General features: G+C 41.0%; 1 protein-coding gene across 1 annotated transcript in view; it reads left to right on the top strand.

Annotated features, from left to right (window-relative positions):
* Positions 1–19383, top strand: part of gli2a (GLI family zinc finger 2a) — a 99612-nt gene that overhangs the window by 44799 nt on the left and 35430 nt on the right. The window contains exons 2-3 of the mRNA XM_059342816.1: positions 4510–4615; positions 17453–17658. Coding sequence (XP_059198799.1) covers positions 4510–4615; positions 17453–17658 — 312 coding nt within the window. The remainder of the gene's footprint in view (positions 1–4509; positions 4616–17452; positions 17659–19383) is intronic.

Genomic DNA, 19383 nt, shown 5'->3' with positions numbered 1-19383 from the left:
GCCGTTGTAATCACAGTAATTAATGAAGATCGGCTGTGTTCCTAATGAGACTTCCCTCAGGCCATCAGACCATTTATGACAGGAAATAGTGAATTTGTGCATTCTTTGTCTGAAACGTAAAATCACATTCATTGTTGTGTAAACCCTGCTTTGGTCTCAATCGGCAGAGAGGGCTATTAATGAACATACAGTTCTCGGGGCAAAAGCCACAGACAGTGGAGAAGGTTTCAATTACTGCTGGATTACAGGAACTGTAAAATGCTATGTTGCTCATGCTGTGTTGCAGGGATTAGTCAGGAGCTGTATTTCAGACATGTTTGTCTTGTTCAGAACTCTTCCTATTCAGCCAGCTTTAAAATAGAGAGTTATTATTATAACTCAGTACCTTATCCTTATAACTTTTCCATACTTTGTCCCATCTGGCCCAAACTTCTCCTGCTTCATCAGAGTCCAGCCCTTAACACTTCTACATAACAATATTTCATAAAGCCCCGCCCCTTTTGCTTTATCCACCCCCCCTTTTACAAAATGACCACGTTGCATACTTTAACCAACTCCTCCTACAGATTTCATCCCATTGACTTGAAAGTTGGTCATTACCATCACAAGGCCTTGGGGAACAAACCTTATCAACAACTTTACTGACCTTCGAATATGTGGGCGTGGCATGCCGGCAAAATATGGCATCTTGCTATAATACACCAGACTCTATAACTTGACCATACATTGTCCAATCTGTCCCAAATTTCCCACACCTGATGAGGGTCTAGCCCTGACCACACCCACATGTCATTATTGAGACACAGTCATAGCGCCCCCCGCTGGCTACAGGAAGTAACATGTTTTACACAGACACACCATTTGGGACGCATAGGGACTGAGTCCTCCTCCGACGGCTCCACTCTGCTCGGTCCTGTTCAGTCCTGCTTGCAGGCCTAGTTATTAGGGCCCGAGCAGGCAACGACCTGCGAGGTCCCTATTGTATTTCGAATGATTATTTATTTTTTTTTTTATTATTCTCGTACCCAAATGATCGCATATTTCACTGCCTGAACATACCCCAAAACTCATGAAACTTTGAATATAAGTCACACCTGGCGAAAAATTTTATAATCTATTGTCATCCTGAATTTCCACCACTAGGTGGCGCTATAATAAAGGAAAGCGCGTTTTGGCTAATAACTCCCACATACTTTATCGCACATTCAAAAAACGTATATCCACGCGTTCACTGAGTTGTGCTGAATCTCGTGATATAGGCCACGCCCATTTTCGCCTACCGTTTTTTTTCGCAAATTCGCAAAATGTCGCAAACCTACTTTTTCGAACTCCTCCTAGGCAATTTCATCGTTTTGCACCAAACTTTGCACACAGCATCCCTGGACCCTCATGACAAAAAGTTATTAAAAGAATTTTGATTACCCAAAGAATATTCAAGTTATTAAAGAACAACTTCCTGCAGGTGGCGCTATTATCAACACAAAACACAAAGTGTTGCATATCTCCACATTGGTGTGTCTGAATGACATGAAACTCAGGTTGCTGCTTCCCCATGAGCCACTGAGGCTCTCTGCAAAATTTTGGCCGATTACCACTAGGTGGCGCTCTTTCAATTGAAGTATTTTATATCTCTACATCGGTTGGTCGGATTAACACCAAACTTGGTATACTTATTGTCAATGCCTTCCTGAGGATAACCCTTGAAGGTGTTATTGATCGGCCCCTAGGTGGCGCTCTAGCGGCAGTTTATTTTAATAACTGCCACTGTGCCCAGACCATAAGACTTAAGGCAATGAAATTCATAGGGGTGGTATAGACTGGCCCCTGTAACGCACAAACCCCGACGGCAGCATGCCCCTACACGCGTGTACTGCGAGGGCCCGTTCAGTACTGCGCGCAGTCCTAGTTAGGGACCGAGCACTAACGGTGCGAGGACCCTATTGAAATTGGTCCGTTTATTATTATTATTTTTAGGGGGAATAAATCGCTTATTTGAGGCCTTTATCATATTCAAAAACTCCCCATATTTGGAATATACATAAATCAGATTTGAAATTTACGTATTCTGGTATTCGCGGGAATGGACCTTGCAAAATGACTCACTAGCGCCCCCTCAAAATTTTCAAAACATCCTCACAATATAGGTTTTTTTCACGTAGACACACAAAAGTTGGTACATATGTGTATCATGGGAAGACGCACCAAAAAGCCTCAAGAACCCATACCCGAAAACGTACAGGAAGTCGGCCATCTTGGATTGAATATTGCACTTGTCATCGTTTTTCGCCATTTCCAGGTCGCATACTTTTACGAACTCCTCCTACAGATTTTATCCAATTGACTTCAAACTTGGTCAGTACCATCACAAGGCCTTTGGGATCAAAAGTTGTATAAATCTTTACAGACGGTCACACTATGTGGGCGTGGCATGGCGGCAAAATATGGTGACTCGCCATAAAACACGAGATTGTTATAACTTTCCCATTCTTTGTCCCATCTGTTTCAAACTTCTCATGCTTCATCAGAGTCCAGCCCTTAACACTTCTATATAACAATAATTCATAAAGCCCCACCCCTTATTTTTTATCCACGCCCCCTTTCATCACATGACCACCTTGCACACTTTACATAACTCCTCCAACAGATTTCATCCCATTGACTTCAAACTTGGTCAGTAGCATCACAAGGCCTTTGGGATCAAAAGTTGTATAAAGCTTTACTGATGGTCACACTATGTGGGCGTGGCATGGCGGCAAAATATGGCGTCTCGCCATAACACTGGAGACAGTATAACTTGACCATACATTTTCCAATCTGTCCCAAATTTCACACACGTGATTAGGGTCCAGCCCGGAACACACCCACGTGTCAATATTGACACACAGTCATAGCGCCCCCTGCTGGCAACAGCAAGTAACATCTTTTACGCCTAGCCCCAGCAGTAGGTTTCACGTAGAGACACGAAATTTGGTACACACGTGTTTCATGTGGAGACGCACCAAAAAGCCTCTTGGACCCATACCTCAAACTCAACAGGAAGCCCGCCATCTTGGTTTGAATATCGCACTTGTCATCGTTTTTGGCCATTTCCAGGTCACATACTTTAACGAACTCCTCCTACAGATTTCATCCAATTCTCTTCAAACTTGGTCAGCACCATCACAAAGCCTTTGGGATCAAAAGTTGTATTAATCTTTACCGCCTGTCACACTATGTGGGCGTGGCTTGGCGGCAAAATATGGCGTCTCGCCATAACACACAAGACTGGATAACTTGACCATACATTGTCCAATCTGTCCCAAATTTCACAAACGTCATTAGGGTCCACCCCGGGACACACCCACGTGTCTATATTGACACACAGTCATAGCGCCCCCTGCTGGCTACAGGAAGTAACATGTTTTACACCTACCACAAGCACAGTGGTAGGAGACACGCAATTTGGTACGCATAGGGACTGAGCCAACAGCACCGCGTCCGATGTGCCCTCCCCTGACGGCGCCTCCCCCGACGGCTCCACTCTGCGAGGGCCCGTTCAGTACTGCGCGCAGTCCTAGTTATTATTCTTCTTCCCAAATGATCGCATATTTCACTGCCTGAACATACCCCAAAACTCATGAAACTTTAAATATAAGTCACACCTGGTGAAAAATTTTATAATCTATTGTCATCCTGAATTTCCACCACTAGGTGGCGCTATAATAAAGGAAAGTGTGTTTTGGCTAATAACTCCCACATACTTTATCGCACATTCAAAAAACTCATATCCACGCGTTCACTGAGTTGTGCTGAATCTCGTGATATAGGCCACTCCCATTTTCGCCTACCGTTTTTTTTCACAAATTCGCAAAATGTCGCAAACCTACTTTTTCGAACTCCTCCTAGGCAATTTCATCGTTTTGCACCAAACTTTGCACAGAGCATCTATGGACCCTCATGACAAAAAGTTATTAAAAGAATTTTGATTACCCAAAGAATACTCAAGTTATTAAATAACAGCTTCCTGCAGGTGGCGCTATTTTCAACACAAAACACAAAGTGTTGCATATCTCCACATTGGTGTGTCTGAATGACATGAAACTCAGGTTACTACTTCCCCATGAACCCCTGAGGCTCTCTGCAAAATTTTGGCCGATTACCACAAGGTGGCGCTCTTTAAATTGAAGTATTTTATATCTCCAAATCAGTTGGTCGGATTAACACCAAACTTGGTATACTTATTGTCAATGCCCTCCCGAGGATAACCCTTGAAGGTTTTATTGATCGGCCCCTAGGTGGCGCTCTGGTGGAAGTTTAATTTAATAAGTGCCACTGTGCCCAAATCATAACACTTAAGGCAATGAAATTCATAGGGGTGGTATAGACTGTCCCCTGTAACGCACAAACCCCGACGGCAGCATGCCCCGACACGCGTGTACTGCGAGGGCCCGTTCAGTACTGCGCGCAGTCCTAGTTATTATTATTATTATTGTTGTCTATTTGTGACCTTTTCTCTCTTTGCGCTCACAGGTGCCCACCACCTCTTCCCCACGTTTCACACACCCATCCCCATCGACATGAGACACCATGAAGGGCGATACCATTATGAGCCACACCCACTCCACGCCATGCATGGGTAAGTATCATAAGACATCACTGAACATCACAAAACATTATTCAAACCATCCACACTTTGTTTTAAACTGTAGTGAGAAGCTTCCAGATATGTGAAGTATGTTAGGGCTTATAGAACCTGATAATGTATTAAATTCCTGATAATGTAATAACCCCGATAATGTAATAAAAATCTGCACTTGAGTCCATTGAAAATGTAATAAAACCTGATAATGTAATAAATTCCCGATAATGTAATAAAGTGCATTTCCCAATAATGTAATACACTTTTTACCAATAATGTAATAAAGTATAACACCAAGCACCTTTAGATTTCAAGAAGCTGTTGATTGCATTCGTGTGTCATGGATACCTCGTTTGTGAAAAACGGATGAATGGGTCAAAAGTTAATAAACATTCAACTTTGACCTGTTGGTGGCGCTAGAGCTCTTGAGCTAGTGTTGCCTACACAGTATCACCACTTGAACTCAAGTAATGGGTGGTCTGCTGTTAAATTATTACAATATTGGGGAATTATAACATTATCAGGACTTGCTAAATGAAGGCTAACCTGTTAATGTTATACTTTATTACATTATTGGTTAAAAAAAAGTGTATTACATTATTGGGAAATGCACTTTATTACATTATCGGGAAGTTATTACATTATCAGGTTTTATTACATTTTCAATGGACTCAAGTGCAGATTTTTATTACATTATCGGGGTTATTATATTATCGGGAATTTATTACATTATCAGATTCTACAGAGCTGACTTTTAGGGAAATGAAAATTTTAAAAAAATAAAACGGCTTCAGTGAAGACTTGAGACAAGTTTTTACACATGATACTGTAAAACGATGGCTAACAATGATTTTCCAACCGTTCTGACTTTACCTGTTCCTCCTTACTTGTTAATAATACTACAAGCAGCCACGTATGTTCATGCATCCATGTGTTGGTGCATTCACACAAACACAACCTCACATTTGGCTTCTATGTCAAATTTCAGCCTGCTAGGGCGAAAACTGTATCGGCTTATGATTGAGAATGAAAAGTGCTCCACAGGAAACAGGTTATTAGTTATGAAAAGGGGCGAGGCTTGAAAGACTACCCAGCTTCATTTGCAGAGCCAAGTTCAAATACATCAAGTCATGAGACAAGTCATATTAAAACAATACAACAGACTGTTGACATTTACTCTTTTCCTTCTTCTTGGAAAATTTCATGTTGCCAAACTTCCAGTAGTCTCTAGCACAGCTTTAATGAGAGGAAGTCCAGGTAAAGACAATGTTGGCAGAAGTACATAGATGCTTCTGTTCACTACAACTGGCAGCACTTCATATATCTATTTATATTTCATTTTAAAATATGAACTCACAGTATACTGTTTAGAATAAATAGGCTGGCAGTCCAGTTCCAGTAAACTTGTATCCTGACCTGACCTACAAACAAACACTGATTTATTTTCTGACTCTATTAATGTGGCATTACCATAAAAGTCTGGCCTTCCTAACATTACCAGGCCTTCTTCTGCTTATCTAAAATATTTGAAAGAAAGAAGGGAACCCAGGAGGAAGATCAATAGTGGTTTTGTGAGAACTGCGCTGTTACATTTAAATTCAGCAAGATCAGGTGATACACAGTGTAGGCAGAGCTATTCATCACCTGCAAAGCGAGGGAAAGGAGGGGGAAACAGCGTGGCTGTGCACCCGCTTTTGCTTTGATTAATGTGATGTGACTCTGACAGAGTGCTCCCACTAATTCATCAAGACCTTGATCTAGCTGTCTTTTCTCCAGCATGCGCCAAAATCACCTAATTACCGCGTGTTGTCCCGGCAAAATGGAGCAGGGTGTCGGTGGAGGGCGCTTGGTGGCAGCATTCTGTCAGTGGCTGGTTGCTGTGTGTCAGGGTTTACTTCCTGTCTGAGGGATCGTGCTCACTCCATATAGAGCACCCTTCATCACTTTTTGCATGTAACATAATGAGGGCTGCAGGTCACAATGTCACAGCTGTCATAATGCAGATCCTGCAGCGCTCACTGCTTTGTTACCTGCTTTGCTCCCTGGCTGACAGTGCAGGGGAATAGACTGTGCATTGGCCTACTGAGTTACATTAATACCCATACACCCCATGTGTACAGTGGCGTTGAGCCCAAGTGCAACCTTTGTTACATTTCCTGACTAGCTTTTATATTTCTTATATTTCTGTATGCCGTGTAATTAACTTGAAATACAAAAAGGTTAATTTTGTTTGGCTTTAGTGGTATTTTAAGAGTACTTCACCAATTTAGTGTTGCACTATATCTGAGTACGGACAATTTAAATAAAATTATTAAAATTGATGCAGCAGAACCAGAGATATTGTCTTCCTTCAGCTGCTTTTGTTAGTATGCATTAATCCTCTGAAATCCACAACCTGAAAAAACATTTTTCCTTTTAAAAAATCACCAAAATACACCGTTTGTTATAGCCAACTGTTCAGCCAAATTCTCAAACCAGAAATGTCCTACTGTCCTTAAATAGATCATGTGTGACGAACATTTCCATCAGGAAATGTAACCAAATCAAAGTTTAAAATAGTGATATTTCATCACAATAACTTTATTTTTGGTGAAATATTATATGGGACATGTACAATAAAGTGTTTGCACCAAAAATAAATGTCAAATTCTGGACTTCTCGAATGCCATGAACAATTTTCTCAGACCAACAATCACATCACATGACAAAATATCAGTGAAATGTGGGCTGAATTACAGGATGTTTACGCAGAGCAGAGAGGAGAGGACAAGAGAGGTTGTTGAAATGATCATTCAATATGTATAAGATGTAGAGCCATTTTGGAAAAGAAATTATCAATGAAAGTCAACTTGCACTTTTTGGCATTATAACTGCAATATACTACATAAAATAAATTTCTCCCTATTTCTAGCCATTATTGTGCTGTAATATATTGCAGTGAAAAACTAGGCCACAGTGAGAGAAACGTGATTGGAGCAAAAAATGATCTGGGGTTCAGAGGGTTATTTAGGTGCTTTTTGGATTTTCTAAGGCCCTCTTCTCTTCTGTTCAAAAGCTGTGACACACACAGGTGGTTGGGCAGCATGATCAAATATATACATATTGTCCAGGGTTACAGTGTCACGCCATAAAGTCCTTTTTTCATATTTTAGCACATGTCTAAGTAGTGTTAAGTAAAAAAAAAAATGCATATCTGAAGTGTCTCTGGAACACTTTAGCAAGCCTCTCGTGAGCTGACAGTAGAACTTGGACACAGAGACAGCACTCATGCGCTGTTTGCTGCATATTGTGGAGTCGGGCATCTTCTGTACAAACCCACAAGCCAGGAAAGCCAGCCACCATGCCAGCATGTTTGACCGGGTAATTAGCATTCGAAATCCAGCCTTCCGTTCCCAGAACCTCAATGACAACGTAACGGATGAGAAAAACAGATCCCCCGCTCATTCCGCAGCCCGTATTTATGCTTTTTGGGAAGCAGTCGGGGGGCAAATTGCAGCACTGAAAAGTTGAAATATGCCCAAGGTTTTTGTGTGGCAGAGCTGCGGCCAACACCGCCCCTGTACGCAAACAGATGTGGTCCCACTCACCAGGCAATCAGCCTGTTTAAGGCCCACGGCCCCACAGCACGGAATGTGTTGATTAAATACAGTTTACAGATCAGCATTCGGCTTGATGTTGTTTTTTCCCTGCATTGTTTTGGTTTGGTTAACATGGAAAGTGGGGAGATGAGTGGAGGACGGGGTGGTGGGGGGATTCTAAGGATTGGCTGTTAGTGGTTTTGACGGACATGTTGTTATCTTATGTTGTTGCTTGTTGGCTCCAGCTAACAAGTTCTCCAACATAAACGGTAGAAGAGGTTGTGTGTCAGTACCACAAATTATGGCACATATCGTATCGCAGCTTGCGTTTCATTGCACATATTAAACTATCGCGGCGCGGTTCCCGGGTACAATGGTGTGTTCTAAAAATAGCAAACACGTACGGTCCGCAGTTGTAAAAAAAGGCTGCAATTTCTGTGGATTTATGTTGTAAACCACTGACTTTAGGTTTAGGGCTAAAAACTTCTGGTAAGCGCTATTAAAGACAGTTTAAACAGTAAATTAATGTACGGAAATGCCGGAAATTAAGTAGTTACAAGGGTCACATGACTGCCGCAATTTACACAAAAAACAAGAAACATTCACCGCCTCCAGCCGACTGCGGGAATCAACCCTTTTAAACTCCGCTTGGCTGTCAATCACTATTACGTCAGCAAGATGCCGGCGGCCACATTACAGCGGACGGTGAAATTCGTAAATGTAGCTTGTTTTTCGCTGCCTGTACACATGACCTATACTGAGGTTTTTTAGAGGAGGACAGGCTGCTCCAGCCCTAGCTCAACATTATGGCTAATGCTTAAATTTGGATGCTCCCCTGAGTTACAGCCAGGAATGTGCAGCTAAAAAGACAAGGGAGCCGTCAATCAAAAGACTGGGAAGTTGCAAATAAATAGCTTGAAGTTTTCACGGTTTATCACAATGTAATTTTCTTGCAATGACAAAAGACTAAATGGTATGTGACAGCAGTGGAGCCGACTGATGGATAATTACCCTCTGTATAATCCCATCTCATTTAAGGATATTATCCCATCGTCTGACATCATTCTGCTGGTCCCCTCCTTTGTACACAGTCCTCGCTTCTTAGGGAGTACAGTATCAAGTTGTGTCCAAATCCTCAGCATCCTGATCAGGGCCCCAAAATCAACTAAGGCAGGATCTTAGCATGTCCCCTGTGGGGCAGCGTGGTGATTTATCTTGATCGCCTTGGCTGCCCAGAAGTACAGAAGGGAGTGTGTCACATCATAATTCATCCCACCCTGAGCCAGTAGGGAATATGCCAGAGAGGCAAATGCTGACTTGTTGGTCAGCCAGGAGGGCAGGGAGGCAGACAGGCAGAAAGGGAACTTGAAGATGGAGTGTGGCTTTAACACCACACCTTGAGAACAGGTTACCCGGGCAGCATCTGGTCGCAGTGAAGATGGATGATTTTCAAAGTGATCACTTGCAGAAGACCCATTTGAATTTTGTGAATTCACACCATGGTGAAACTAGGGCTCTGTTTACACGAGGACGCTTGCGGGTAAAAACGACAAAAATATTTTATCAGAAGTGCCTTTTGTTCAGATTGGGACGGCGTTTTTGGGGCTTAAAAACGCAAAAATCTGAAACCACCCTCCAGAGTGCAATCCGCTCCGCCGTAGTGTGTCGTAGGATATGTACAGATAGTATTACTATTACAGATGGACTTCCACATGCCCAAAGATGCTCTTATCACTTTAAGTGATGCCGCCTGGCATGCATACCCAATTGAATTCCACACACTTTTCGTGAAAGTGAAGACACCACGCCACTTTTGCGTCTTCTGTTCAGACCGTCATCATGTAAATGTAGCCTAGATTTGGGTTTATTAATGCAAAATACTTTTAGTCTTTCGACCCTGTCCATAGGCAAGAGTTTATACCTGTTTCCGATGGCCACACTACACTTTACGGATACCCCTGGTATGTACTTACTCATACAGTTACTCATATGCTCAACAAGCTGCACCATGTTCAAATCACTTTTTCCCACAGAAGAGCTTTAACAATGGAAAAACAGAGAGCATGTAATCACACAGTACAGAACACAGAGACAAATAGCAATTACTTAGTTGAAAGCAATGTCATCCACTGAGTCACATTGGCTTCCTATCCTTCTATATATCCCCACTCCTCCTCAAGTATCATCTTTAAAAGGACATACTCCTGACACTTTTATTTGTAAATTAAGAATTTAGATTTTTCAACCACATTCAAGCACCATTTCTTAGTGTGTTTCCTACAGGCCTGCCACCCATATTGTTCAGGTATGATGGAACTTTCTTTAAATGGCAGCCACTAATTAAGAGACAGGGCTCTGAGGCTCTCAAAGAACTTCCTATTCAACCCCTGTGACTGAAGCCTCTGGAAAACACACCGACTTTAAGTAACATCTTGTCAGAAAAGGGGTGGATCGACAAGGTTTCAATAATGGTACCTGCCAGACAGGACTGTTATTTGCAGCCTCCTGATAGGCAACAGCAGTAAATTTCGCTGGAGTGATTTACTGCAGCTACAGTGATGTGTGTCGACACGCTGGTTTGCTTTTAGCCAAAAACAAATAACTATTGTTGACAGATAAAGGTTTGCAAAATGACTGTGGTAGGTGGAGCATGGAGAGGGGACATGTTGATTAGAATGGAAATTAAATTAATTTCTTTTCAAAGCAAGTTCCCACTTGAAGTTTTGATTATGTTTTAATTTCTGCAACCACCTGAATAATTCATGTCCATATCACAATATAGGGTGGCTCATATCTCCATTATCATGGTGTTTTAACTTGCTTTAAAAGATAAGGCTGGGATTTTTTTCATTATGTGAACAAATACCATGAGACCATATTATATTGGGTTTGGGTCTGTTAGTGAGAATTGTTGACAGCAAGGGAATTATGTAGTAATGTCAGCCACATCCTGGTGAAGCAGCTCTATGAAGATATTATCTTATCTTATCATACTAAATGGACATACATGGGTGAAATATTTTATATCAGTTCGAGGCACAAACTGGTTAAACTATTCTCTAATGAAAGTTAACATGAAATCTGGTCAACTGTTTTACATTTATTGTATTTTACTGTAATTTACAGGCAGCACTGTCGCCAGTGCATTACCGTTACAGTACCTTTACTGTACGTCTGCTTTACAGTAAAACAGCTGTCATAACCCGGCCCCTAGGCTATGACAAATACGGAACAGGACACAAAGGATGTCTAGAAAGGACCGTCACACAACTCTACTGTTAATCTGCTTTACAGTAAAACAGCTCTGCTGTTAATCTGCTTTACAGTAAAACAGCACTACTGTAAATCTGCTTTACACTAAAACAGCTCTACTGTTAATCTGATTAACAGTAAAACAGCTCTACTGTTAATCTGCTTTACAGTAAAACAGCTCTACTGTTAATCTGATTAACAGTAAAACAGCTCTACTGTTAATCTGCTTTACAGTAAAACAGCACTACCGTAAATCTGCTTTACAGTAAAACAGCTCTACTGTTAATCTGCTTTACAGTAAAACAGCAGGTATAACCATTAACCTTTCCGTCTGATCAGGAGTCCACTGGGTGTCCGGTGTCCTGATAAGGCACGAATTACGTCACTTAACGTGCGTGTCAAAGTTCAAACTGTCATAACTGTTAATCCTTCTCCTGGTCTGTTCATTACAGTTGTCCTGAACACGGCGAGATAGTATCTTAAACTTAACCTAACGTATATCATGAGGAGGTCTCATAGTTTCTGAGCAAACGGCAACCTCTGGTCCTGAGCTGTGAAGCCTATATATGCGGAATTACCAAAAACTGCAATTCCTCGACTCTCCACTTGAGGCTGGCTGCAGAAGGGAGCAAGTTAGATTGGCTCTCATGTTAAAATGTCCAATTTCATAGTAGAAGTAAACGTGTTTACAGCCTGGTTCAAATGATGCCTCTACCCTCAAAAGCTGATTTCCCCTTCCATGACAACTCTGAGGGGGGTGAATTATTTTATATCTCACTCGTTTAAGTTTTGATGCTGCATAATTGAGGGCGCTCCGCTTTGAGTGACAGGTGACGTAGCTGTCCGTCACTAGCTGCTAGCTGTCTCTAGCTGCTAGCACCGTGGATAATTCACGGCAAACTTTACCTATTGGCTGTCGTAGAGTTTTACATGGAAGTATCAGACAAATGACACCACTTTCTATGTGGTGAGCTGTACCACTGCTGCACAAGAAACCCAGGCTCCAGTTTGTTTGGTGAGTGTAATTCTCGCTTTAAAGCCTGACAGTTTGGCGCTGACGTCAGCGGTAGACGTTTACTCTGAAAGCCAGCTACAGATCAGTTTACTACAGAACACTTTCCTCATTATCAACAGCTTGTTGACAAATAGTATTATCAAAGATTAACCTACACATAATTTAAAACAGGACTGCCATCTGAATTTGTCGAATTTGCAGTGTTATGATAGATGAAACAAACACATTTAAGCTACTTACCATCAACTGCTGGAGTCACATCCTAATCTAGCTTCAGCATGGAAGTCTCCTGTAGAAGTCATCTCGCACAACACCAATTTCTTTCTTTCTTTTAAAAAAACTGACTTCAAATATTAATTAGTTTGCCACATATTGGGGAAGAAATATGTTAAAAGACCTTTAAAACACATAATTATATTGATACTAGAATTTAGGATTACATGCTATTTAAAAAGAAATACATATTTTTAATTAATTAAAGTATATATATATATTACTTAAAGTATGTATGTGTGTGTGTGTGTGTGTGTGTGTGTGTGTGTGTGTGCGTGTGTGTGTGTATAAACATTTACATTTACATTATATATACATAAATAATCTGTGATGAACAGTCCGAATTAAATCAATTTATATGTCCTAGAAATACAGTAGTACTACTAAATTTCTGTAAATGATATGTAACATTTGCACTTTACCCATAATGCTGTGCTAATGACAGTAACTAACTGTAAAGGTGTTATATAGAGTTAGGGAATCAGATATGTAGAAAGGCATTGCTTATATTCTGTCCATTCTGGAAACATTACAATGTTTCATAGCATTATTGTATCATAGCTTTAGGCTATGTGGGATTACATTGATGAGCTTTGCAGTCTGATAAGACCTGCACTAGTGCCAGTCCACCAGGTAGATGTTCAGTGGAGTAAAACAGCACTAATCTGAGGCTGCACTGCCAAGCTCTCTGTATGCTGCTTCACGGCGGACTGAGGGAAGCGTGTTTTTGTGTATGGAGCGTCTGTTTCTTCTCACTTCTCCCCTCCCGCCCAGAACAGAGGGCTCTTTATGGTTGTTTGTAGAGGAAGACTGGGCCTGACGGCAGAAAGTTGGCTCTCAGACAAGGCCAGCAGTCTGCAGGCACTTACTGGAAATGGAGCAAGGGCAGAGGTTTTGGGTTGGTTGGCTGGGCCTGAGTTGGGCAGGGCTAGGCTGGGTGCAGGTTGGCGTCCACACAGAGACAGTGAATGAGAGAAGGAGCAGGGAAACTCTACCACAGCCAGTAAATACAAAATGGACCAGTCACACTCATTTCATCACAGTCAAAGATTTGGCATCCCTGTGTTTTTTTCTACAGATAAATACTAAAATATTGAATGCAATGTTTTATATTTATCCTTGTGCAAGCCGCAACCTCCGGACCTGAAAAGTAAAGCCTATACCAAAGTGCCTTGAATCTGCATTCTTTCTAATGGCCAGCAGGGGGCAGAGTCAATAGGAAAATTAGTCTACTTCTCACTTGATTTATTATCTCTGTAAACATTCTCATAATGAGTTATTATCTGAATCGCTGGTTCTAAATGTTATTAATTATTATTAAAAGTTCATTTTTAAATGGACCTGCACTTAAATAAATGGACGCTTTTCTAGTCATTTTGTGACCACTCAAAGCACTTTACACTACACACTACGCTCATTCACACACACATTCATACTGGTGGCAGAGGCTAAACGGTGCCACCTGCCACCATTTGGAATTCATTCACACACAGATGAACGCAGCATCAGGAGCAATTTGGGGTTCAGTATCTTGCTCAAGGATACTTCAACATGTAGACTGCCATGGTCAGGGATCGAACAACAACCATCCGATCACTGGGCAACCACTCTACCAACTGAGCCACAGCCGCCCCAAATGATAGTCCCATTTTTAGGAAAAATAGATGATAAAGCAGGATATGCTATAGCGGGGCTTCCTTATGATTGACAGGTTAATACCACAGACTTCAAACTTTACCTTTTCCCAGTGCATATTCAGTTCATCAAACTTAATTGTAACATTTTGTTTGGTCGGACCAATAAAAAACAAAAAAAGTTTCTCCTTTGCTAACCAAACTAGCTTGCTTCTGTTTTGCCTATGCGCTAGTTGCAATAAAAACATGATGGCAACAACCAAAATGCCCATCACTATCTAATCTGTACCAGAAACCCAATTCTTTCTGTTCATTAACTATAGTTCAACATTAATACATTCTCTATTTACCATTCTAAATGGCCTATTTGCGGTTTCTAAATGATGATTAAACCTTAATAAACTATCTATTTACCATCTATAAATGATGAATTATTGTAAAGTGTTACCGCTAATTCTTCACCTGTGACTTTTTACTGGCTGCATAAGTTATCCGCTAACCAGCTAACTTAGCTATTGAGTTGGTGTTCAAATCACATGCCTCATCAGACTGCATCCAGAAAACCAAAAATCCTAATAACATTCCAAATTAAAAACATTATTTTTCTGGAGCTGATGATAGAAGTAGCAAATGAGTGAGCCAACAAGCCAATTGGTGATGTCAAGGAGAAAACGTCTATTTTTTTTTGTATTGGCCACAGATACAAAACTTTTAAAGTGGCAATTTCATAGACCTAGCATTAGATTGAATAACATTAATGAATCATGTCACTGCCTCCTTTTAGTTGAACCATTTCTTAGCCTACACCCTTTTCTCACTCATGCACTTGATGCGGCCACGTATCAAAACCACTTATATAAACACTCATGTATTCACCACAGTCACTGAGCTGCCTGAATTTCATTTTGAAATGAGGCCGCAATGCCTAACATTTTACTCATCTATTACTCAGTTTCATTCTTTAAGGCCCTCTTTAAACCCACTGGCAGCCTCACAGTGAGTCATTAGTCTGCCCAATCTCCTCAAATCTCTCTTATCCTACTCCTTTTTTTAAAGAGAGATTAAGTGGGGCGGCTGTGGCTCAGTCGGTAGAGTCGGTAGAGTCGGTTGGCCCCCAACCGAAGGGTTGGTGGTTCGATCCCTGACCGTCGCAGCCTAGATGCCTGCATATCCTTGAGCAAGATACTGCTCCCGATGCTGTGTTCATCAGTGTGTGAATGAATTCCCAATGGTGGCAGGTGGGACCGTTTAGGGTAGCCTCTGCCACCAGTATGAATGTGTGTGTGAAAGGGTGAATGAGTGTGTGAAAGGGTGAATGAGCACAGTCTGTAGTGTAGTGTGTATATAAGTGCAGGTCCATTTACCATTCCAAGTGATGACTTGTAGTTACCAAATATTTGTTTGAATGTCTTATTGCCACATACAGTTTTCATTACAGCCGTGGCTCATGGGGTCCTATGTTTCTTGTGCTTTCAACATCCTTTACTCGTTCTTTAGTTTGAATTATCAAATGTGATAAGTTTCTGGTATTTTCATCAATATTAAAATAATGTAAAACAAACAATTCTACATTATTGTTTAATGAAATTACTGAACCTCTCCTTACTTGTATCATTGTATCTGGGTATGCTCTCTTTTTCCTAGATGGAGTTATCTTGTCAGCCACCTGTATTGTTCAAACAGTTTTCAGAGCAGTTTCATCTTAAAGCCCACTTAAATTTGAATGCCAATTGTAAATTGACACTTTATTAGTTACCGTTAAAACAGCAATATAACCACACTCAGTCAGCCTGTCTTCTATTACCAAGGTTACTATAGTTAACAAAAACTAACGAAATAACGAAAACTAGAATTGAAAAAACATTTCCGTGAACTGAAATAAAATAAAAACGAGAGTTTTTAAAAAAACGATAAATAACTGAAACTGTATTTTGTGGTTACAAAACTAACTAAAATTATAGTGAAAATGTCCTTTGTTTTTGTCTTTTCATACGTTAACCTTTTTAGTTGATATAAAATCCATTTCATCTATTTGGTTTTATGACTTAATAAACATATTGGGGCTGAGATGGATCAGACAAAGAAAATAAAGGCAACATTTATTATGACCTTTTTGAATCTGGCACCCAACAAATTCCCCATTGCAAAAAAACTAAAACTAAGCATTTTCAAAAAAGTAAAAACTAATTATCACTAGCAAACTCACTCTAAAAACCACAAATCACAACGCAATTTAAACTAAAACTAATGAAAAATCCAAAACTATTATAATTTATTGTTCCTCCCACTTAAAGAGTCTTTTTAAGGGCTGGATTTCTACCAGGTGTTCTTACCACACACTGAGGGAGCGGCAGGCCTCTTATCAGAACTAAAGCACACTAGGTCGACAAAAGTACGAGTGCCTTCAAAAGGTTGTGCCACTGCCAGCGGCCAGCAGACATTTTTATCTAGAGTTCAGCCCCATGGGGCTATTGAGAATTACAACACCTACTTGTCTGCATTTCTAGGAGTAAAGCTGCCAATTATCTGTTGGAGATGACAAATATACTGTATAGTCTGATGTGACCAGCAGGCTGTTGAAGAACTTCTGACTTTTCTTACCAAAAGTGGCTACAGGCAGCTACTTAAGGATTTGAGCATCCGGTTGCACTCTCTTATCACACACCATGTATAGTAGTTTTGCCCACCCAAACAGATAGAGAATGTGCTTCTTGGTAGTCTCGCAGTGGAAAGCCCTTGGTCTCGACTTGTCTGTTGCTCCAGGGCTTAATAAGAGAAAGTGAACAAAAGGGGATTATTATGTATTAGCTGTGGCACTGGGGAAGGTAAAGTGTGTAAATGGATTGAGACTGCAGACACTTTTGTGGAATAACAGAAGTTAAGGCTTGTCTATGAACATACCAATGGAGATCACTCATGATGATATCTGAGGAAGTAATCAAATTAGCACAGGATGTCTCCACTCTTTCCATCTCCCAATATGTTTTTTTTTTGTCTTTCTATTTATCTATGACTGTCATCCTCCTTCTTTCTCCATATCATTTATTTATAATTGGTTTCATTTTTTCCTCCTTCTTTACAGACCTCCAGGACTGACGGGCAGTCCAGTCATCTCAGATATTTCCCTAATCCGTCTATCACCCCACGTGGCGCCCGGGACGAGTGAGTCACCGTTCAGCCCTCCACATCCTTACGTAAGCCCTCACATGGAGCACTACCTACGATCAGTACACGGCAGCCCCACCCTCTCCATGATCTCAGCGGCCCGAGGACTGAGCCCTGCAGAAGGTAAGATTAACGTCACATAGGGGAGTTATAGCACAACCAAGATTTATGATGACGATAAGATTTATCTAATATCTACAAATTCTATGTCGCTAATATCACTGTATCTCACAGGATTACAACCACTGTAACACTAAAAAGCCCTGGAGTAACACAAAGATATGTAGTAGCCTTAAAAAAGGGCTTATGGTATGTTTGACTACTCCTATTTTATTTATGTATTTTAGCTATTCTCTCTACTGACAAGTACCCCTTTACCACACAGACAGTTCAAGGTCTTGCTTTTCGACAGCCAGACTCAAAGTACCTGCAAACATAGAAATTGGTTATGATGAATTAATTTGATTTGTTTTAAACACAATGTAACTGATACCAGTGAAGTCGATGCTAGGTGGTTAGCTATATCAACAGAGAGAGCTAACTTACAAGAAAAGCCTTAACATCTTAGTGTTATTAAGAATCAAAATGGGTCCGGACCTGTGGTTTGGATGCCAATGTAGGCTCACAAAACCATAAAGAACACTTGTAAAGAGGCAATGTAGTCCGCCATTATTGTTGTTGTGCTTAAAGTTGGTGCTAGCATTGTTGGGAAAGTAGAGACATATAAGATAGGTAACAACGAAGTAATGACGTGGCTCCCTAACCTGTGAAGAAGAAACCAATTTATAGAAGGTTAAGTTGAACCAACTGCAGACCGGCACCAGCACCAGCAGAGAACTACAACTAGGGTTACATTGGTGCCCTTACTTCTTAATGGTTCCCAACCATTTCCTTTTATGTCAACACTAAAATACTAACACATCTTTGCTGTAACTTGTAGAAAAAAAGTGCATTTTTACTTATGGTTAGTGCTGGAACCGAATGTGAGAAAGACATGTAGATACCTGTCACATGCTGTCATTCACCTGTGCTCGCATAGAGGCCTAATATGTGAATAACTTCCAATATCCAGGCACACATGTTCTCCCATAAACACTCTTATACCAAAACACTTAGCTTTAGTGTTCTTACGATGTTCACAATGTACACAAAATGCAGAATAAACTGTAAGTAACGTGGAAACTCTTTCACATGGCAGCTATTTTACAGCTGCTTTGACCAGTTAGCATTAAGGAGGTGAGATTAGAGTTGAGCGGGTTCAGAATTTATGCATCCTGTTCTCTATAAACCAACTCTGTCTGCTTGGCTGCAGTTTACACAGTTGATTATTTAACTGTGAAAATTAGTCTTGCACCTTAAACATTCCCCTACATGAGGTACTAAAGCAAACCTTTCATCAAGCAGGTTATGCTGTTTTTTGCATGTGTGTGCATGCTGGTGACTTGTGGGTGTATCAGGGGTATGCTTTGCAGTACGGGCAACATGCCTGCTCGTTTGGATATATGTTTGGGCAGGAGAAACCGTGGAAATTAGCACAGAAAAAAAACATGTGGTGCCCCAGAACTATTGAGTTCACATGATGACAGACCTGTCCTCGCCACCCCTGTTCAAACAACATGTTGGAGAAGTGAGGAGCCACAGGCCTGCACCCAGCATCAATAAATCACCAAGCACACGCTGCTGGCAACTAATGCCTCCCCGCCTTTCAAGAGAAGCAATGCGGAAGAGATGCTGTCACTGATAAAGTGGCAGGGAAGTATGGCACCAAATGGAGGGCACTCTGCAGCTCTGCAGAACATAAATAAAGTCTGTGTGGAACCACGGAGCTCAGTGTGTAAACCTCTGATA

The sequence above is a fragment of the Centropristis striata genome, chromosome 10 (assembly GCF_030273125.1).
Source record: "Centropristis striata isolate RG_2023a ecotype Rhode Island chromosome 10, C.striata_1.0, whole genome shotgun sequence".
NCBI classification, from domain to species: domain Eukaryota; kingdom Metazoa; phylum Chordata; class Actinopteri; order Perciformes; family Serranidae; genus Centropristis; species Centropristis striata.
Note: the sequence above shows the minus strand (reverse complement) of the source record. Positions and strands in the feature narration are given on the sequence as shown.